At 38.3% G+C, this 22425-nt stretch overlaps 1 protein-coding gene across 4 annotated transcripts in view; it reads left to right on the plus strand.

Annotated features, from left to right (window-relative positions):
* Positions 1-22425, plus strand: part of SHROOM2 (shroom family member 2) — a 120095-nt gene that overhangs the window by 30497 nt on the left and 67173 nt on the right. For 3 of the 4 annotated variants that reach the window (XM_066176800.1, XM_066176803.1, XM_066176799.1), the window contains exon 2: positions 16867-17018. In XM_066176800.1, the coding sequence (XP_066032897.1) occupies positions 16867-17018 (152 nt within the window). The remainder of the gene's footprint in view (positions 1-16866; positions 17019-22425) is intronic. The other variant, XM_066176801.1, reaches the window with a different exon arrangement.

Raw genomic sequence — 22425 nt, forward strand, 5'->3', positions numbered from 1 at the left:
AGCTGGTTGTGATAATCTGCAGCAGTGGTGTTTGTTTATCCATACTGTATAATCTGAACAACTTCTAAAAATAGTTTAAAAAAATATTTTGATTGGTGTTGTGTAGCAGTTGCCTTGAGCCTGAAAGAAAACCTGTTAAATGTCAGCATGTTTAGGGATTGCTCTAAAATAGTTCCTTAATGCTCTCAAACGTTGCCAGTGTGTTCATTTAACAGAGAGGTGTTTTGTCTCTTCAGCCACAGGACAGCTGCTGATGAGTACACATCGCTTGATTTGGATATTTTGCTTTCTTTAATTTTCCCCCATTCATTCATTGATTTGGATTATTTTTAATCTTTGCACAGTACTCAAGTCCAAATGGGTGTACAGTCATGTTCATACTTTGCTCCATTTTTCCTGCCACAAAAAAATCTGGCTTTTTTTTTTTTTTTTTTTTTTTTTTTTTTTTTTTTTTTTTTGCAAGGCTCTTTAAAATGTTCTTTTGCACTTCCCTGCCATTGACCAAGCAGACAGGCAGATTTTGAAGGCTGGATTCTGTATGTCATCCCTTCCGTCTATCAGTTTGTTTGCTCTCTGGGATGTGATCATTGGCAAACAATGCACAGCCAGTACAGACTGCTATGAACTTGTCAACTGCAAACCAACAGAGAATACCTAACTCAAATTTTATACATTGTAACTTCCCCCCTCCCCCCCCCCCCAAGACAAGCTGCATATTTGATTAGCTTGGGCAGAAAACATTTCAACACTATCAGCATTGCAATGCTGTAAATATTTCAGTGGGTTTATACTTGAGATATTTTAGATAAAGGTAATAGTCAGTACTGTGCAGAGTAAGAACAGTCTAGCGTAAAAACTTTATGCTTGAAAGCCAAGGGAAGTGTCTTTATTTTAAGGTGAAAGAGAAGAGCTATGACCGTATATGTTCTTTAGGTTTCCTGCATTGTGATTTCCTGATGCTAGAGCTGAGTGTTTCACGAGGGGAATGTGGGGTGGTTGTGAGCACCCTCAGGGTGGCACAAGGCCACGTTGGCACCGTGTCTGCCCCAGCAGGAGCGCAGCTCAGGAGCCCGCGTTCCTCTGGGAGCTGGGGGCCGCTCGGAGCAGCCTCCCCTGCTGGTCCCATGGGCCGTGGGCAGCAGCTCGGGGATGGAGGGGGCTGTGGCCAGGCCAGCAAACCTCACCGTGGCCTCTCACCACGGCCACTTCAGCTTTGCTTTCTGGTCCGGTGCCAGGAGACTGCTTTAAGTTGTACCTTGATGGAATTGCGCTTCATTTTTCTGCCTTTGGTAACGGGGCAACATAAAAGCAAAAGTAAACTGTCAGGTAAGGAAATATTTTTATTTAGCGTTCTGTTGTTCTATTTCCCTTTTTCTTTTTCTTTTTTTTTTTTTTCCCCTCATTGAAAAACAAGCTTCTGGAACAGCTCGTAGTGTTGTAGGTTACGGGTGATGCTACTCTGTGAAAGGAAGTTGGTTTAGGATTTTGGAGTTCAGGTAACTTCTTCCACTGTGTTCTTCAGCAAACTGACGTATTGCAAAATGAAGTTGCCTTAAATGTGCTTTTTAAATGTATCATTCACTGTATTGAAAATACCTGTAATGTTGAAACTGACTAAAAAGTGACTTTTCCTATTAGTTTCATTTTGCATAGTTTCTGCAAAAATATAAGTGTCTGATTTTTATGTATGACTTTTATATCAGTGAATTAGTAGCCTTTTTTTACTTGTTTCTTTTGGTAGAAGACTAGTTTTCTAAATGAATGAGGTTTTTTTTCTGGACTTACATGATGCTTACATTTTAAATCCTCTTGACAAGCAGAGCAACTGTTGTGCTCTTTCTGCATATGTATAATTAAGAGGCTGATTATATTGCCTCCTAATCTAGATTATCATCCTGAAGAAAAAAGTGTGTTCCTTTTGCAAAAGGAATGGTGAAAGGCAGAGGTGCAACATAATACCAGCATGGAGGAAAGCATTACCAATTAATAACTATCAGGAGAAGTAGTATTTTGTTCCTTATCACAAGACTGTTTAAGTTCCACAATTTGTAAAACTCAGCCAATTGTTTCCTTGCTTGCATTTGACAGACACTGTAAGAATCCTGAAAATGCACATTTGGTTTAGAGTGAAATAGGCAATGTTTTCATCCAGGTTTGAGTCTTAGTTTCCCGCTTGTGGAAAAGTTTTTAAATTACACTTTTACAGCTTTAAGCCATTTTAGTGAGTACATTGTATTATTATAAAGTACGCTAACTTTGTAGTTTCTTCACTGTTTTGTGCTGAGCTCTTGGAAAATTGATACTGAGGTAGCAAGCTGTAGTTGTGATGCCAGATGATACAGCTGGCTCTGTGGCAGCTCACTGTCTAGTCCTGTATCTTTCAGAAGATCACTGTAGAGAACTTACCATGTTCAATAGAGTTTATGCTCCGTGTATTCCTCTGGAGATTCGCTTACAGTGAAGTAATGAAGTGGGAAAATAAGTAGCATTTATTGCCACTCTAGTGGCTATGCCAGGTAGAACTGAGAGGGTGAACTTCCAAAGCAGAGCAAATGCTCTTTGAAGTGTTTCTATATTAGTCCCACAAAGCTGTTAAGCAACATAGTTGTGTATTGGACCCCAAAAGTGCTTCATTCACTTCTGTCAATAACAAAATTCTCCCATCCAAAATGTCTTCATATTGCACGTTGGGCCTCACTGATAAATAGGAAATATCACAGTTCCAATATGTAATGTAGTATAACAGTGTTCCAGAATCAGTGTGTGGATATTTCTCTGGATCACAGCCTTTAAACTTCATGGAAGAACCACCATATCAGAAAAGTTCTAAAATAGGGACGGTAAAACTGAAGAATTCAAAGATTATGTACTAAAAAGACAGTACCTTCAGAAAATTATTTCAAATTTTGAAATAATCTCGAAATACAAATAATTACAGTAGTTAACTGATAAAGGAGGGAAGAGAAAGTGATTTGCATTTGAAATGAGAACTATGAATGCAAGACAGAAACTTGTGGTTTGGATAGCCATATGGAAAATGAAGTGAAATTTTATCTGTGAACTTAAATTGGATGATAACCAGACAAGGAAAAACCTATGACTGATAACAGTTATGGATCTGTTACAGCTCTAAAATCCTGCATGTAGCCAACCTGTCTCTCCAAGTAACCAGCTAATATTTCAAAGTAAGAAAATTCATGCATATTCTGCAGAGGAGCATAAACCAGTGGCTTAGAGAAGGAAGGAAGAGATCCTGTCTAGCAAATAGCCCATGCTTGCATAAACTGGTAGTGTCCATGCACTTGAGAGATCTTCGTGAAATGTTTTTACTTAGGGTTACTTCACGCAGCTCAGAAAATATGTGAACGCAGCAGGAGTCTCCACAACTTTCCTCAAATAATGAAATGGGAATTTCAGGTCTTTTACTGCACAGTTATCTAACTTCCTGCACTTCAGTCTTACTCATGCTCCGGAAACTCCCTAATATAAAAAGCTGCAGTTCTTCCCTCTCTTGAGTGGCTCAAGAGGTATTAAACTCAGCCCACATCAGCACAGTATCACAGCTGCTAATATCTTGACGTGTGGTGTGGACCCAGACCAAGTTGAATAGAGTATTACTAACCCATCTTTGCCTTCCTATATCTTGGCAAGAATGAATGCGTTGTTCTCCACAGTTCACTAGAAATTAAGAGTGCTGTTCGGCTTAGTGGGAAGAAGCCAAGAGTTTTGGGATGGGCTCCCAAGAGGTACAACTGCACCTCTATCAGACAAGAAAAATCCAAGAACACCAGCGCCACTTTCCTCCAAGTTTGTATCAGCTGCATGTGTTTCTGGTGTATCTGTGTAGTGCTTTTCAAGTGCTCATGCAAGTACAGACCCTTGTTTCTGAAACATGAGACAAACATAAACAGGAGGAACTGAGACATGGGAATTCAGGCTTCTCACAGTGCTTAACTGTTCTTGAGGTAAAGAAACAAACAGCAACACAGGAAGTATAGGAGGAGCTGTCTAATAAAAACTCAGTGGATTTGTACTGACTGACCTGCTTAGTAAAAGGTTTGCAACACATTCTTAATCTCAACAGTCCTTAATGATGGTATTTTGTAGTAATACACTCTTTTAATATTAAAAGCCAGCAAATAAAAGCAAAAGCTCCAAGTCTAGTTTTGGGAATACTATTTCTTTTTATATGTTAAAAGGAGAGTTCCAGTTATTAGTAAAGATAGCAAGGTTCATCTTCAGGAGCTGAGATTGGACACATACTTGAAAATAATTCGTTAACTGGTCTTCAGGTCCATTGCTAATGAAACAAAAAACTCCAGAGGTTTACGAATTGGTCATTACAGTGTCTTCTGTTTAGATCCTAGAGTGGATATGTGGTTTTATAGTAATTAAGTGCTTGAAATAGGTAATCCAGAAACCTCCCTGTTAAGCAAGGGGCTGTTTTAAGAAGTATCCCAATATGAACATCTCTACAGAGAAACAGTCCAAATTCTCCCAGGTTAATTCAGAGAGGAGAGTCAGCAGAAGGCTCTCCAGTTGCTGCTTTAGTTAGACCTTCAACTTTCTTTTGCTATGGTACATAAAATTTTATTAAAAGGTTTTCCTGCAATTTAGAGTGTAAAAATACTGTATTTGGGGATAATTTAAATAGAGCGCAAACAATTTTTTTCAGTATGCCACTGTTGTTGCATACTATGTAATATAGTATGTGATTTAAATGTTTATCATTCAGAAGAATAGATTGTTTCTCTGGTGGTTTTAGTGATTGATGTTTTTCTTGGACTTGAAGCTAAATCCTGTAATACTCCTACTTTGTAATTCAGTCTCAGCCTACATGCATAGCTCTTAAGCATAGAACAAAATTCAGGGGTTTGTCTAGGGGATTCTTCGGCTCTTTGAAGAATGAGGTCTCTGCTCAGAGCATGCTTTTGGGGAAAGGCAGGTTGTGGTGGCAAGCTTGAGAAGAAAAGGCAAGTTTTGAATAGAAGTACTGCTGATAGTGGGCAGGCTCTACAGAAGACCATGTTGCTTTTCTCTGAAGATGGTCATAAGAACATACCTGTGGAAAATTGTTAGGACTATCAATTAAAAATTAAGTAGGTTAAAATACTGCTTTTCTCCCAGCTCTTGCACATTTTGCTGTTAGGCTTTTAAGATGTGTCTTCTCTGAAAGGAAAGCAACTGTTGCATGGCATTCATTAATAGCACAGATAGGATCCTGTGGGTCCCACAAAATACTCAAATTCCTTACCCCTGTTACTGACTTTCTTTAGGATGTCAATACAGGCAGTCTTTAAATGGTCTGTCAGTTATCAAGATGAGCAAATACAAAATCTCCTGTTCAGTGTGGTATTTGAACATTCAACCCCCTGCCAACGCTGACATCCTAAACTGGTGTGCTCAGCCATGAATTTTTCATCAGCACACTGCTGGAATCGGCGCTCCCGAGGAGCGGTCATGTTCGCTGGCATGGGCAGCAGTGGGAGACAAGAAGCTCTGTATGTGATGCTTGTGTGCACACACAGTGGTCCCACCACCAATGTCAGAAAATAGAAGGGTAATTATAAATTTTCTCCTGTGTTGCAAGAATTATAGTACAGACCTTTTTTCTCAAAATTCCACTCATACTTGAGTGAGTGCTGCACAGTGAAGTTGTGAATTGTGCTGCCTGATCAGAATGTGTCTTTTAATAAGTGCATCTGCACAGATGACAGATACTTTTGCCAAACAGAAATACAGATGTTTGTTAAACTGAGTAGTTTTGTCATAATTAAATACACATTTTTTTTAATTGGGAAAAGCAGCTAGTTGTGTGAGTAATGTTTTGATATGTCTTTATTTTTTAAGTCTTTGAAGTAATGTGTCTGCTCCTAGAGCTAAATTAGGCCAGTAACATGTGTAATACAATAAAGCTTTTGAAAAAAGGCCTGCAAAATAAAGCCAATTTGGAAAATGTCCTTTTAGAGTAGTAAGCATACTCTTAACTTCCAAATATAAGAATTCTTGAGTACTACGTTATAATTTACTGTTAAGTCCATGCAGCTTTTTGAAGCTTTTATTTGTGTAAATTTACAATCCATGGTGATTTTAGTGCATTAACTGATAATTCACAGCACAATCCTATAATTTCTGAAGAAAAAATAACCTTTGTCATTGACCCAGTATAATTATCTTAATTGGTTAATTATCTCTCATTAATCCTAGGAAGAATTAACCCTCTGGAATAGAGAAAAGATGGCAGGATACTCACAGAGATGCCAAAAACAGTTGCGTATCTAATTCCTATGGTAAATTTTTCATGAGGAAGGAAATTCTTCTAATGTTCTGTGACGATATAAAGTAATGAAGTTTTAAGGAATGGTATATAAAATAAACTACACAGAATGAGGAATTTGAAATGATGAACATCTAGGCTTGTTTAAAGAAAAGGAAAATTTCTTTTAAAGAAAATGATGGGTTTGCTGGGGGGGGGGTTTGTTAGCCTTTTTTATTGTTGTTGGCTTTGCTTGGTTGGTTTTGGTTTTTTGGTTTATCTGAAATATATGGTTACAGCATACTGATGGCTAGGGGGAAAAGGACAGGGATGCCATAATGTGATTGATGCCTGGAGTGTAAGTTGGTACAGATTAGTTCCTCTCCACAGAACCGAATTTTGCTTTTTTCAGGTTCCCATCTCAGAACAGACTGAAGATATTGGTGTTGAACTGCATGAATGTTTCATGCCTTGCTCAGCCAAGTATGTGCCTTATTCCATCTTGTCAATAAGCTGCATAAAACACTGGTGTTTTTTATTGACATGCTGTTTTTATTACTGGAGCATTGTGAGAGATTTGCATTGATGGTATTAGCAGTCTGTCTCCAGAAAAGCAGCCCCCTGTCTGACTGTACCAGGCAGCTCAGATACTGTGAGCTGGCAAAAGTGTACTTCTGCAAGTAGAAACTGCCATACAGTCCTTTGCAATTTGCTTTGTGAACTGTGTTTGGTAATTTCAGGAGAAGTTACATTGCAGTTCCTTCCCTAGAAAAGCATATTCAATGCTGTATTTAGTGTTTGCTTCTTCATCGTTTTATGTTTGACTTCTGGGTCAAAGTGGAGTGAGGGAGGCTCTCTTCCTTTACTGAGACAGTAATAAACAAGAACAGAAGACAAACTAAGGGCAAGGTTACCCAGACCTTTTTTTGTTTCTATAATAGTATGCCTTCTTTTGTCTTGAGGGTCATCCTACTTGCTTACAAGTTTTTATTGCTCTAAGAGGGAAGAATTGAAATGGTGTTTAGAGTGTGCAGCAGAAACATGGCTTTCATACAGTGGGAGCAGATACCTGCATCTAGTCAGTTTGAAGTACTACATTCTTAGAGTAAACAGGGTTGTATAAATTATAAAAAGGTTAATCAAGACAACTTTAGGTTTTGTTGACTATTTTAGCACTGGGATGGGGGAGGAAGGGATGAATGTGTCTTCTTGTTTGAACTTGGCTTTCAATATTTGAATTGTTGAGGAAGATGGTGGCAAAGGACACCTTCAGTCTGTAATTTGGATACTTGGTGAATGCGCATATCAATTCTGAACAGAGATCAAAAGTTAATGTAAAGAACAAATTCTGTTGTTAAAGTTTAAAGCACTCAAATATTAGGAGGAGCCTGATCCTTCTTTTGAAGTCTTTTGTTTGTTTTCTTTGCAGAGGAGTGAGTGAGGGAATCAACAAACACATGCTTTAAAATTCAGCACCTTAGTGAGCCTCTTTTTTTCTTTAAAGTTGAATAGTTTTGCAAAGTGGAGAACTCTTGCTGAAGAAATTGCTATCAGTTATTATGAGAGCAGGTCATTCTCATTGTTTGCTAGATTTTTGTTTAGATGTGTAATGAATGTTATGTTCTGTTCACTCCACTACAGAGTAGTGGGTTCTTAAACACTTCTGCAGTATTTATTTATTATTTACTATTACAAATAACTTTTATTTTGGGATAAAATCACATTTTCAGGAATGTGATTACAGGAATTTTTGGGAAATGTTATACTTTCTCACTGTCTCAGAAGTGAGCATTTGTGCTATGACAAAAATGGAGGATCCCAAACAGCAGCTGTGATTAAAACCAAGTAATGGTATGAGTAAGTCAAGATAAGCATTCCGTTAAAAATGGGCTGTTCAAGAGAAAGTATTTAAAATGGAAACCTAACACTCTGTAAAATTCCTGTGGGTTTTGGCAGACCCATCACAGTGCTTTTTGGAACTAACCGGCAGTGAAGCAGTTTTTTTTTTCCTGTTGCTGGGTCTTAATCAGTGCTACCTGTGTCTAAAAGTGTAGATTTTTCTTTTTTTTTTTTTTTTTTTTTTGAAACCACGGTGATCTGTAGACATAGGCATAGATGCAACTGAAATTTTTCTAAAAGGTCTCATTTAGGCTGATAGACTGAATGAAATAGATTAAATTTATTTTTGGTAAGTATACTGTTGCCATCCACTAGGTCTTTTAAGTCTTTCAGTGTCTGTCTCTCAGACCTGTTGAAGTCTTTCACAAACAAACTGCAAGTTGATGAAACTGGTTTTTTACTTTTTTAATTAATGCACAGTCCTATCTACGTGATCATACAAACACATCCAAGATTTTTTTTAAATTTGATTTGTCAGTAACTCCTACCCTTTCCCTAATTATGCAGTGGTTTTGTAGGCTGTTGGATTTGGTCTGTTTTTGTCAAGGGCACATTGGCAAACGATGACATTGTTTTCCTGGGATGGACAGGAAGGTAGATAAACCAGCGTTGTTGAAAGCATATGATAGTTGCAAAGTAAAAAACTTTGAACCTTACGATCAGAAAGATTACTTTGTCAGGTCATATTTTTCCTCTTGGAAGTCTGTTCCTGTTATCAGTTAGAAACTGATAAAATACAAGTTGTTTCTATAACCTCTGTATAAACCATTTTATCATTGTTCGTAATAGCTGAAAGTACAAAAATGTAGACCTATAAAAATGCTTAATGTTAACTGCATAGATTGCATACATAAACAGCCTATATATATAGTCATCCATAAGTAAACTTGGACAAGTAAATATGGATAATCCAACCCTATCAAACTTCTCTGCTAGGAGGTCTGTTAGAGTAAGCAAACTGCATATAGAGAAAACAGTTCTCTTTTGGCCAACTGGCTATTTGTTTTCATAGCACAATTATTCACGCCATTCTTACACGGATTATTTTTTTCATTTGGGAGATAAAAAAAAAAAGAAAGCAAAATACGTTTAAAAACAGTGTAAGGCATCTGTGACTACAGATGGCTTCCTCTGGGCTGAATGTGCTATTCTAGCTTCTGTAAAATGCAAAACCAAACTCATGGCTAAAAGTAAATGGGAGTTATTTCTCAGTAATTTTTGAATAATTTGTGTACAAATTTTCTGAATGAATGCTGTACCAAACAGCGGTAGGAAGGTGTTTAGATGTTGGTGATATGCTAGGAAAAACACCCCAAAATTTAAGCTATGCTTTGGAAGTGTTGCTTTGGTGTGAGGGAGGGATGGCACTGGAGTTCAGTTTCAGGATTAACACTACAAACAGTCTTTTGCCATCACCCCTGCTTCCAGAATCTTCACTCACTTCAATCTTTTCCACTCTTGTCTTGGCCTTATTCTTACTCCAGGTAAGCTGGGTCTGTTTTGGCTTTGCTCTGGCCTGGGTGCCAGTTGAGTGTTGTGGGGACTGTAAGAGTTAGGAAGCTTCCCTGAGGGACTTGTGCTGCCCTAGAGGAGCTCTTGCATAGAAAGATTTCCAGATACCACAGCTTTTCTGTGTTCAGTTGCTTTGTAGATGTGGAATATATGCAGGTGTGCTGCTCTGGCATATGTCCAAATATTATTTAGAAGCTGTGAAATGTAACTTGTAAAGCTTAGGTACTAATGGCAAAAAAAAACCCCAGCTGAGTTCTTGAGGCTCAGCAGCCCTGCTTTTTTTAAAAAAAATTTAATTTTATTATTTTTTTTAATACATTACCTCTATGCTTTCCAAACATCAAGGGTTTCTGGGGGTTTGTGGGTTTGGGGGTTTTGTTGGGGTTTTTTTTTTTAAATTGTTATAAATTTATTTCTAGTAGAATTGTTCAGCACTAATGAAAAGTTTCCAACTTCTGTTGCTGAAACAATAGAATCACTTTGAAAAAAAACTTTAAAAATAAACATCTGATGTTCAGTTTTTTAAAACCTACAAATCTATGTGAAGTTTCTCTTCCTGATACTTTTCATCTGGAAATTTGTTATCATTTGATTCTTGGGGGAAAGTTTCATTAAATTTTTAACGTCAAGTACTTTAATCGGTCTTCAGTCCATAATAGCTCTGTGATTTAAAGAAACAGATATAATAACAGTAACCTCTTTAGAAATAGTAACTGATGATTTATAATTGGATTTTTCTCACAGGCTTATGGTAGGTATTATTTTGAATGTAGGTTGAACTAAAACATTAATCAGTTTCTGTATGAATTGTTAAAGAGAGAAGTGGTGGATGTGTTACCATACCTTAAACATTTCTGGAACGGGGAACTCTGAAGTTAGATTTCAGCCTGGAGTCAGTTTTTACAGCTGTAATAAATCCCCCACAAAAATGGCCTGTTCTAGTGGCAGTGATGGCAGCCCTTCGTCAAAACAGTGGCATGGGCACCATTATAAAAACTGAATAAGTACTTAAAGAACTCTACCAACTTTTCAAAATATGCTTTTTTTCCAAGCTAAAAACAACAAAGAAAGGAAAAGATTACTGGGTGAATATGCAAATATTTAAATACACTAAATAACTAGCAATTAGAAAAGCCTGTGATAGACTGTGCCCTGTTACTGAACTCTACCCTTTAAAGAAATGTTTCCATTCTGATTTTTAAGAATCACTTGTTGACAGAAGGGAGGGCTTCTGCCAGCTCAAGATCTGTGCAGCACAATGGGGGACACTTCGAAAGAGCAGCTTGTTGAGGGGGATTTTTCTGCCTGTTCAGTGGTTTTGTGACAGTAACCATGAACTGTTTCTCTCGGGTCTAGGGAAGAAAGAAATTGCTGTTACGGAAATACATTGTCCTGGACTAAACATTCCTAAAATTTAAGGTTGTTTGCTGTTATGATTAAAGATAATCTCAGGAAGAGCACGTATGAACAATGGCTGTGGGGTGTGAATTTATGATACCAGGCAAAAGGGAAGTTCTGGTTTCTGTGCTAAGTTAGTGTCACCAAATGCAGTAGAGACCCACCTGCCTGATCAAAGTGCAGCTATTGCCAAGTTAATAATATTGGATAGTATTGCATAGGCACAGAGTTTGCAAGTTGGTAGCCCATTGTCAAGGTTTTTTTAATATGGTGGTGTTTAAAGTTCATGTTGAGTAATTAATGCTGATTATTTAACCTGCAGTCTGTGGGAAGAGGTGGTTCAGGGTTACAGGTACTCTCCATTAATGTAAACTTTTGTGTGGAATTCCTTGCTTTGTTGCAGCCATGCTGCATTGTTTTGGGCCTTGTTTCCATAGATGCTTCTGAGCCCATCTGTAAAACGGGGCTGGAGTTTCTTCCCTGCCAGGTGTCTTTCCAACAGTCTCTTTCAAAGTCCATGTAGGGTGGGAAAGATGTACAGGGGTATAAAGTCAAATGCATTAGCCTTGCCCAGCTTCTAGTGTATGCATGCCTGTGTGTGATGCCTTACATAGACACGCACACCATTGTCTTTGGACCAGTTAGGTCCTGTTGGAGTTTGCACCCCTCTTATTCTGCCTCAGTTTGAGCAGTGAGTGTTGCTGGTGAATGCAGCCCTTGCCCCTCAGGAATGCATTTGCAGAGTGTGTAGCTGATTTGTCAGCAGTTAGGAGTTTAGGTCAGATCTGTTACTTTTCTGTTCATTCCTTAAAATTACACAAATGCCAGGCTTGAACTGTAGAGATTTTTCTCCTTTATTTAACTCTTTGCAAATCAAAGTAATTGACACTTTCCACATTTTATTTGTTCTGAAGATCTTCTACAGAGATTTGTTAGGTTTGTGGAAAAACTGTATTAGATGCTCATAATGCAAACAACCACGGAAACATTTCTTGGCTGTACAAGAAATGAATTATGATAAAATAGTTTATCACAGCTGATAGCAGAATGCTGATAAGTGGTGCTGTTTTTTCCTGTGTTTGTCTGTGGGTTTGGGTTTCCATCCCGTCTCCCACCCTGTCCAGAGAGGGCACGGACAAGAAACTGTTGGCTTTGTAAACAAAACTAGATCTCTCATATGACACAGCATTTCCCCAACCTGTCTCCTGCTTGTTTATACAGGTGCCTTTAGAGGAATGTGGGTATTTTAAGTAAAGCATCAGACCTGATAAACACAGAAGTGAAGGGGTCACATGCTAGAATTGGTGCTCCCCATCAACACTGCAGCAATTCAAAGCTGGAAAGATAGGCCATTATTTTCTCTTCTCTGTTTATTACCTACAAGGGGAGTACAGACTTGCAAATATTCTTTGAATATGTTTGTATGGCTGTTAGACATTTTCTCCATGTTTGATGGCTCCATCTTCTTTTCACAGAAGGAATTTCACATACTAGGTTTACGTGTGCGCTGTATTTTTCAATAATTTTTTAAAAATCCTCGTGTCTACATTTTGAATCAGTGTTTCTTCCTGTTTTGTAGATGTGATACAACCAAAAGTAAATTTGGGAAGATGTGACAATTAATGTAGATACTGTTATGATGGCAAAGTCTACACTCACAGTCCTCCCTGATGCACAGATCCCAAAGTTTGCCTGGGACTGTAGGGAGGTTATCAGGGACAGCAGGGTGAGAGGTGCAGGCTGTCTAAGCAGATGCTTTTGGTCAACAAACATCCTTTTCATCTCCTTTTGAAAACACTTTCTTTGGTAGCATACCAACATCACTGCGAAGGATAGGAAGTCAACATGTTTACACTTGTTAATTTAGCACAGTTATGAGGGTATGATTTTTCAGTACATAACAAAAGCATGGTTTGAGGGCATTTCTAGAACCCTTGCTCATTCAAGATAAGCTGTGTAACTGTATATGTTTGTTGAAGGCTTATGCCTGTTATTTATAAGAAAATAAGGTGTTGATTGTTTTTCTTCTATGTCTTTTGTTTCCTGCTGTTGCTATTAAAACGCTGAGATGTGTGTGCTTATGGGAGCTCAGTTCCTGCTGGGTTCCATCCAGTGGTATTTGCCAGCTGAAGGTGACTGAGGCAGATCTCTTCTTCCCGACTGCTCTTGAAAGACTTCATCTTAAAACCTCCCTCTGCATTTTCAAGGCTTTTCAGCTATTGACCTAGTTTTTCTGGACATCTGAAATCCTAAAAGATATTGATGCTAGGTAGATAAGTAATACAGGCTTCAGTCTTAAAAGCTGTATTAAATCCTGAACACAGCATACACAGCTCAGCTGTGTGTATTTGCTAGTTGTAAAATGTTTATGTATTTTGGTTGGCATTTACGCTTCTAGTTGAGGCCTGGTGAGACGGAAAGTTATTCGATGGGTGAATAAATAAAGACAATAAGTGTTAAAACGAATAAACCAGAAGAAAACCTGAAGTAGAAGCTGGAATGGCCTTGTCCAGTTTTGCACAAAGAAGGCAGGTTAATGTAGCAGTATATTTGAAGAGGCCTTTTCCTCGTGGGTATTTTTGGCTGTGTTTCTTTATATGCGTGCAAAGTGTAATGTTTTAGTTGTTACGACTAAAGGAAGGACTTCTAGTGTAACAGGAGAAATTGTGTTTTTCCTGTCTAACTTTCCCATTTCCATTTAAAAGTGTATTGTCAAGTAGAATCATATCTGTACGGCCATTTGGGGATCTGAGTATGAATGCTTTATGTTTAAATTTATTCAGCTTGAAAAGACTTCTACTGTAAATGGATGTGTAGTTTTTATTCTCACTACCTGTAGGTGATCTGATGACAAGATCTTAAAGCCACTGGAAGTTTTCATGAGGATGGCTTCAGCTTTGTGTTTAGGTTTTGATTTTTTAAATACTTTTTGAGGGTTTTTTTATTAATGTTGTTTTGGACAGCCAGAGTCTCTTTGGAAAGCTTGCTTTGTGTGGAATGTGTAGTTTCCCTGATGAAATTAAAACTCAGGGGGTAACTGAATACTCCCTGCTGTCAGTGCATTGCCAGCCTGAAGAAAAAACAAACATGCTTGCTGAGAACAATGAACATTCCTTCAAACCCTAGGAGACAGATTTTTGCCCCCCCCCGCCTTTTTTTTTTTTTTTTTTTTTAAACATACAAAAAAAGGTCCTGTCAAAATGTTTTGGGGCCCAGGGGTGTCTCAGCCTTGTCATTATGTTTGGGTGCCTTGCTCAGGGCATAAGGGCTGCAAATGGTTTGACATCTACATTTGGAATTTGAAGAGTCCTCCAGGATACTTTCCTTCTCAGCCCCTGCCATGTGTGTCCTGTCCCAACACCCACCACCCCTCCCCCCCGCCTTGACCTTCCTCCAGCTATTCTAGTGATTTAGCTCTGACTTTCTTAATGTTTTTTGGTGCCACTCTTCTAACCTACTTGGGCTACAGACACGTGTCCCAGGCTGCCTGTTCTCTTCTTCTGCCCAGCCTGATTTCAGTGTCCCTTATATGACGCATGCTTTACACTTGACATCTATGAACTGAAATCTTCACTTATGTATAAGCAATTTCCACTGCTTCTCTTTTGTTTCCAACCTTAATGAAAATTTGCAGTGATAATTTGGTATTCTGGTAAATTCTTGATGCTTAGAGGCTATGTGAGCACGTCAGAGGACAGGTCATGACTTGAAATCTGGATGTATGGGGGTGTAAATCTTGCTCTGTCTTTAATTACCTTGATTTTTTTTAAGATCAGAAGTTCTGTAAATAAAGTTTCTTGATAACTGTTAATAAGGAGTGTTTTAGAGTGGGTTATAAGACTAAGCATTTTTCATAGTATTCTTTTTGGCTTAGGTTTACAGGCCTGAAGATTTTTAAGAGCATCTATCATGAACTTATATAAAGAGAGCATTTATGTGCCTGCAATGAGATTGAGTGCTCTGTGAAATCATCCTAAAGTACTTTCATCTAGAGATATTGCTTTTTTTATTAGGTTATTTAATTTATATTTTTGTTGCTGGACTCTTTCTAAAACCTGTACTGTGAGCTCCAGAATTCATGAGGTTACTTTCCTCTGGATTTATCTAATTGCTGATAGACTTTGGTGCCTCAGGAGATGGTAGTTCTTTATGAAGCTGTCTGCAGTTAGGGTGATTACAAGGGTGATGCTCTTTGTAAATTTGCTGGCATTTAATAATGTGGGACTCAGAGATACTGTAGTCAATGTAAAATATAATGAAGACATAAATGAAAGTCTTTGAAGATAAAGTGTCAAATGTATAGGAGAATGTGGGGGTATGGATTATGAGCAAGTGAGGGAGCAATAAAATTAAGTACATAGATCATGAAGCCAAGCAACTCAGAAGCCAGAGGCTGTGTCGACAGCAAAGGAGACAGGAAGAAACAAGAAGGCCAAGGGATTGAATTGCAAAGTGTTCAATACCTACAGCTGTACTTAGAATCACAGACTTGTTTAGTTTTGAAAACAGCTTAAGGATTGTAGAATCCAGCTGTTAACCTAGTTCTGCCCAGTCCATCACTAAACCATGTACCTAAGTGCCCCGTCTTTTAGAGGGATGGTCCCCACACATCCAGTAAAAGATAAAGATTTTCCTTAGCCTTCCATTGCTTGCTTATGTATTTATGAAAATATTTTTTATTGTGTTTTACAGCAGTAGCCAGATTAAGTTCTAGGTGGGCTTTGGGCCTTCTAATTTTCTCCTTGCATAACCTCATAACATTCTTGTAATCATCATTTGGAATCACTTCAAACTGTTGATAATTGTTAATCTGTCTGATCAAGCTTTTGAGATTTGATTTAAATTTTGAAAATGGGTAGCTTGTAACGTGGAGTTTTTTAACTTAATTGGGGTGAGAATTGCAAAAGCCTGAATCTTTAATTTATCTTGTGTTTTTGCCACATGTTATGAACAGTTGTATAAAAATTTAATGCATTCAAGAGATGTCTGTGGCAGCAAAATAATCTTCCAGTGAATTTCCCTTAGTATCACTGTGTTTTTATGCCAGAGCTGTTCATTAGCTATATGGATGATAAATTTTCAGGTATTTTCCTAAATGTTATGTTCTTAATGAAAACACCTTCGTTTTCTAGGCCAGCCTATTAAGCTGTATTTGGGGATTTCATTGCATGCCAGATCTTTGAAGTTGGCTGTGTGTTAATGTTATCAACAAAATTGTTAATATTATTGTCTGCCTTCTCTAGAGAACCAGATTTTTAGATGCCTGCCCAAAGCTCTATTTGCAAGTATGATTACATGTTCAGTATTGAACAGAGGTCAAGGTGACAGATGCTTTTCACAGAATCACAGAATGGAACAAGTTGGAGGGGACCACAGTGGATCATCTGGTCCAACCTCCCTGCTCAAGCAGGGTCATGCCAGAGCACAGATTTACATCCAGACAGTTCTTGAATACCTCCAGTGAAGGGAAACTCCACAACCTCTCTGGGCAACCTGTTCTAGTGGATGCACACCAAAGAAGTTCTTCCTTTATTTCCAGATTTCCCTCAAGCTTTCTAGCTTTCTCAGGAGATTTCCTCTTTTATTTCTTTCCTATTCTAATTGTCTCTGTATAATTACTATTTCTTTATAGTGATTTTTAATGTGCCTTCTTAATTATGTTAAGAACTTAATTGTTGTATTAATTTTTGTTGAAGCTAGTGTTGAAAGCTCATTAGCTTCTTTTAAAGGTGACACTATGCAACCTATATAATTCTGCCACTTGTTACACACTTTTTTTTTTTTTTTCTTTTTTCCCCCAGATAGAAGATGGGAGCAAAGCTGCAGCTGTAGACAAGTTATTGGCTGGGGATGAGATTGTTGGCATCAATGATGTGGGCCTGTCTGGCTTCCGACAAGAAGCTATCTGTCTGGTGAAAGGTTCACACAAGACACTGAAGCTTGTAGTGAAAAGGTAAGCTTGTGAAAAGGTTAGCTGGAACACCAAATGTACTTCAGCCTATAAGCTACTGAGCAACTAAATTTGCCAAGATTTGACAAGTTAATGACTTTCATTCATTGATATTTATGTGCATATTATGTGGTGTTAAACTCCTCCTTAAACACAGACCCTTTATGGAAGTTGTGGAGAGAGGCAGCCTATCGATCAGCAAAACCCAAGGCAATACATTCTGTGAGTGCTGTAGTGGTGTGATGAGTCAGGACACTGCCTCTGTCCTCCTGAAGTGCAGTGCCCAAAGCAGGCTACCAGCCCTGCTCCCTGCCTTTGGTGTGCGGACACAGGCAATGCTCTTTAGTGTGCCTACACCATGCAGGCCACTTGTGCTGTGAGGAGTGAGTTACATGGGAAGATTTGGAAAAGCATTTTCCCACTCTGAAAGTATTTGAGGTCTCAAGCATTTCTTAAGTGGCTGCATAAAGAGTCGTTTCAGTTAGTTATTTGTGAATGGTAACAGTGAAGCAGTTTATTAAAACAGAACATGCTTTTGGTATGAAAACTTTTTGTTTTGTCATTCTGACTTGCGACTAACTAACTAACTTGAGTCAAAAATAATTTTCGTAAAATATTTTTGACAGAAGTGAGCAATGTTAAAGTAGGCTAAATCTTGTAATTTTTTCAAAATTCCAACGAAGAAATCTGAACAACATGATCTTTGTTGGTAATTTCCTGCTCTGGTGTATCAGAACTTTCTAGTTAATTACTTTTATCAAGTTATACCAGCCAGTCTTTCATGTGAGAATTGGTTAGAATGAAAAAAGAATTTTGATGCAACACAGAAAATGCCGAGAGTTTGAGCTTGACAGGTGTGATGATCCAGTCCATACATATAATGACTGTTTGAGGCTGTCTCAAATGAGGACAGTCTTTTGTGAAACAGCACTGATAGGTAAGAGAGGTACAAAAGTGCACTTTTCACCTTTGGTTTTAGAAGGTATTTTTGAGAGAAAAAATTATGGGAACCTGGAGCTCTTTCACAGCTGATAGTTTATATCCTCAACAAGAGCTATTTCCGGAAGCTCTGACCAAATTTTTGTAGCATTTAAGCTAATAAATGCAAAATAAAATACATTCAGAACTACCATAAATCATATTGATGTTCAGCAGTTCCAACTTGCTCTGGCTATTCCAGTAACTTGTTAGCAGAGGTTACATCAGTTGTTCCTGTCAGAGAGAGGGAGAACTTCAGGGTTGAGAAGTTTTACAGGCATTGAAGAATCTGCCAAGACAACAAGTCTTAATTAGCAGGAAAAGCTTCAGACTAAGTAGAAAGATTCCCTCTCTTGGTGCTTTTCAATTTTATGACAGTAATTTTCTCAGAATCTGTGAATTCTGATCTGTCTCTGGAAATGGCAAAAGGTTTGGCACAGAAATACCCTCATGAGAGACACAGCTGGGTCATTCTTGTTACTCATACCACATCACTGTCTACTACCACCTGAAAGGAAGTTGCAGTGAGGGGGGGGCATTCTCTTCTACTGTGACAGCAGTGAGAGGACAAGAGGAAATGGCCTTAAGATGGGAAAATCAGATTAGATATTAGAAAAAAAATTTCACCATTAGGGTGGTTAGAAATTGGAATAGGTTGCCCAGGGAGGTGGTGGAGTCACCATCCCTGTAGATGTTGGAGGCACTTGGATCTGGTGCTAGGTGTCATGTTTTAGTGGTTTAGGGGTTACCATGGTAGTGCTGGGTGGACAGTTGGACTGGATCTTTTAAAGGTCTCTTCCAACCTTGATGATTCTATGATTCACTTCATGCATGTGATTTTGGAGAACTTTGCTACAGCTAATGAAGTGCTGGTTTGCTGCTGGGGATTTGTGGCCATTCTCTGCAGACAGCAGAGCCCCATTGCTATACATGCCCTTGAGCACTTTGGTGCAAAAGTGATGGATTTTCCTCAGTCGTTTATCATCCCTCCCCTTTTTCCTTCCTTAGCATGTATGCAATGGTCAAAAACAAGCTAGCTGTTCTAGCCAAGAGGCTGAAACAGTGGCTGTTGTTAAAGAAAACATTATTGTCTGAAATTCATTGAGAACTTCATAGCTTCCAAAAGAGGCAATAGCCCTTTAGGTCATTGACAAGCCTGCATAATATTAGATAAACTTTCATAAAACTTAGTGAATGAAACTAGCTGGGGCTTTTGTCTTGGTTTTTCAACTTTGCTCTTTCTCTTGAAAAGTTGCCTTAGGACATCAGGCCTTTGATGGTCAGAAACCTTTTAACTTTCAGTCTCGTTTTATTCTTGGCCAGCTTGTTCTCGTGCGCTGCTGTCGCTGTGCTGAAATAACTTTTCCTGTTGGGAGTTCAAATGATGCAGGTTTTTATAAAGCCTTGTTGCGTGCTTTCTTTCAGAAGTTATGGTTTGAACAACAGTATTAGTTTTGTTTTGTTTGCCCTAAATCTTAGGCTGAATTTTTATGAGTGCTTTAAACAGCCATGTCTTTAGGCAAACCAGTTGTTACAGTCTTTGCATGAGCTCTCCTGCAGGTCTGGATTGAATTGGATCAGGGAACTGATCTGACTACAAAATTACTTAAGCAGGTTTTCAGCTGAGTAGGACCACCACTTTTCAGAGGTAGTCTGCATTTTAATCAATTGCAGCAGTCTTGAAATGGCTGTTTTAGTATTTCAGTCTTCAGAGCCACACTTACTGTTCCCTAGGGAGACTGGGAATAGTCCCTTGTATTGAGTTACATATAAGATGAAGTATTGATCTGCAAGTCATCTTAGCATCTTTTTGTCTGCTTGCCCTGTGACCTTTGTCTAGCACTGTGATGTCTCTCTGTAGCATTGTTTTAACATTTTATTCTCTGTGGGTGTCAGTGTGATAATCTGAAACACAAAATAGACAGAAGGTTTGAAGTTCAACTCAATCCTGAAGCTTAAATAGAATCTTTGTTTCAATCATGTTGTTCTTGCTATCTGTGAGAGTTTATGTGCATAGCCAAGATCTAGATTTTATGTGGAAAACATTTTTCCTTGGTGTCATTTGTTGTATCTATTTGTATACTGATCCAGAAGTGAAAAGCAAACTTTTAAAAATCTATTGGTTTATGAAAAATTAGTTAAGAAAATTCTTCTGGAAAGTAGTGAACTTTTGTTGGTATAATGTCAGTATAATTAATCAAGGAAGATCACATTTTGTCACTGCTGAGAAGTGTGTCCCTGTGAAAATTCTTCTCAAACCAGTAGAGCCACAGCCTGATCCTGTGTTGATCTAACTGTATGTAGGAAACAGTAGGACATACTGTTGTCTGTTTAGAAGTCTAATGTACCTACAGCAAAGACCAAGGGAAAATGTTTTAGCCAGACTAATGTGTTTCATTCACAACATTACTTTGTGTCTGTGACAAAGGTTTCTTAAGGCGGCTTATGTTGTTCTGCAGTGGTAGCTGGCTTCCAAAAAATTATATTTACGTGCTATTTTTAAAGAATATGACTCTTGACTCACGCAGGGAAAATAACAGTGGTTTCTAATAAAACTGTCTGCAGTACCAAATACTCAGCATAAATGTGTTGGCTATCAGCATACATACTTGCTGTATTTTCTGGAAACTTTGCATAGTTGTGGTCTAAACCAAATCAGGACTGTGCAACTGGCTCAACAACAAACGTGATGTTTAAGTGGCTTACGCATATTGATGGTAGAATAAGTGCAGTGTTCTTTTGTTCCTGGATTAAAATAGGACTCAGGAGGCTTCATATTATTTTCTCAAGTGAATTTGTAGAAATACTGCATCTTAATTGCATGCTAGTTCTTCAGTGTAGTACTGAGTAATTTCTTGAGTAGATTCCTTTCCTAGGAAAATGGCAAGCAGACTGTGTTTAGGACATTTCTTGCAGGAATTACGTGTAGATTTCTTTTGTTTGGAAATGGTGTGCATATCTACATACAAATGAAATTTGTCTAAGTGTTGATACTGGATGTTGATGTTGAGGTGATTGTCATATTCTGTGAATTTTAATAATTTTGCATATATTTCTAACTTAAATTTCTTTCTCTTTATTACATACCATCTTCATTCCTTTGCACATGCTAGACATAAGCATATATCCCAAATCCATAGTAAGAGTAATTTTTCACTATGCATTCATGAGACACATTAAACTGTTAATAATAGGCACATCGGTGAGGCTTACATGTGTGATTCATTACAGGCAGGGTGAGATTTTCACCTCTGGGAGTCACTCTAAGAAGTTAAATGCGTTATCCTCTTGGCTGCTTGAGTGGTCTGTTAGCAGGAGTCAAAATGGGTGGGTGAGGGAAGGAGGAACCTCTTTTCTACAGGGTCTGCTAGTGATGAGAAGCTGAACCTTGTTTAACTTGGCCAACTCTGCAGGTACTGCCAGCACTTGAGAACAAGCCCTTAAGTTCTGGAATGGATCACATTGTGTACATACGTGGGTACACATATGGGCTTGTTGTTTTTTTTCTTTTTTGTAGCATTTTGGTGTTGTGCCTTCATGTTGCCAAAGTGCGAGCTCTTTTTGCAGTGTTGAGGAAGTCCCATGTTAAAGGAGAGGGGAAGAGAGTGGGAGCAAACACACGTGTCATCAGAAGCGTAGTATGAGTACTGACATGACTGTGCTAAATCCTAACAAGGGAAGTGACTTTCATGATACTTGTGCTATAAACACCTAGACATGGAAAGTTAGGGTTATCCTTATTTGCATGGCTCTTCATGAAGACAGCCAACTCTTAATTAAAGCACAGAAGGATTTTTAATGAATGTCTTGAGGGCTCCAAGATTGTGCAGTACTGTTTTAGACACCTGAGACTTGAGCAGAAATCTGTGAATAAAAATCTTGACAGTCATTTACAACGTTCAGATGGGAGATCACTGAAATTTGTCACAATCTGAGCAGAAACATGCTGAACACCACCAGTGACCTTTCTGTAGTGGGTTTTATGTAACTTAGCAGGGAGATCTAGTCTTACCTATTTATGACCCATGGAGTAAGCTACCTGTGTACTTCATGGCTACTTGTGGCTGCAGAAATACTCTGTGAAACTTGAGAATATCAATTCTTGAGACAACTTGGAAACTGAGGGCTTTTTTTCTCTTGTACAATTATGAGATACGGATGGAGGACTGTGAATTCTGTCTCATACCTGTATTTGGCCTTGATGCTCCTAGTTTCGTAGATACCAAGATGGTATAACAAGCAATCTGCAAAACTACATGTATTTTTCCACTTTTAAGCATTGATTTTGGTTAAGCATTGCTCAATAAACCAAATGCACTATTTTGTCTTTCAATTAGATTTAATTTCTTCTGGAACTGGGGTTTGTTATGGCAAAATAAATAGCAGTGGTTTTTCTCTTGTTGTCCAGAAGCCATAATTCCTCCTTTTTAAA

The sequence above is a fragment of the Chamaea fasciata genome, unplaced genomic scaffold (assembly GCF_029207755.1).
Source record: "Chamaea fasciata isolate MVZ Bird 193981 ecotype frontalis unplaced genomic scaffold, bChaFas1.0.hap1 SCAF_2, whole genome shotgun sequence".
Taxonomy (NCBI): Eukaryota; Metazoa; Chordata; class Aves; order Passeriformes; family Sylviidae; genus Chamaea; species Chamaea fasciata.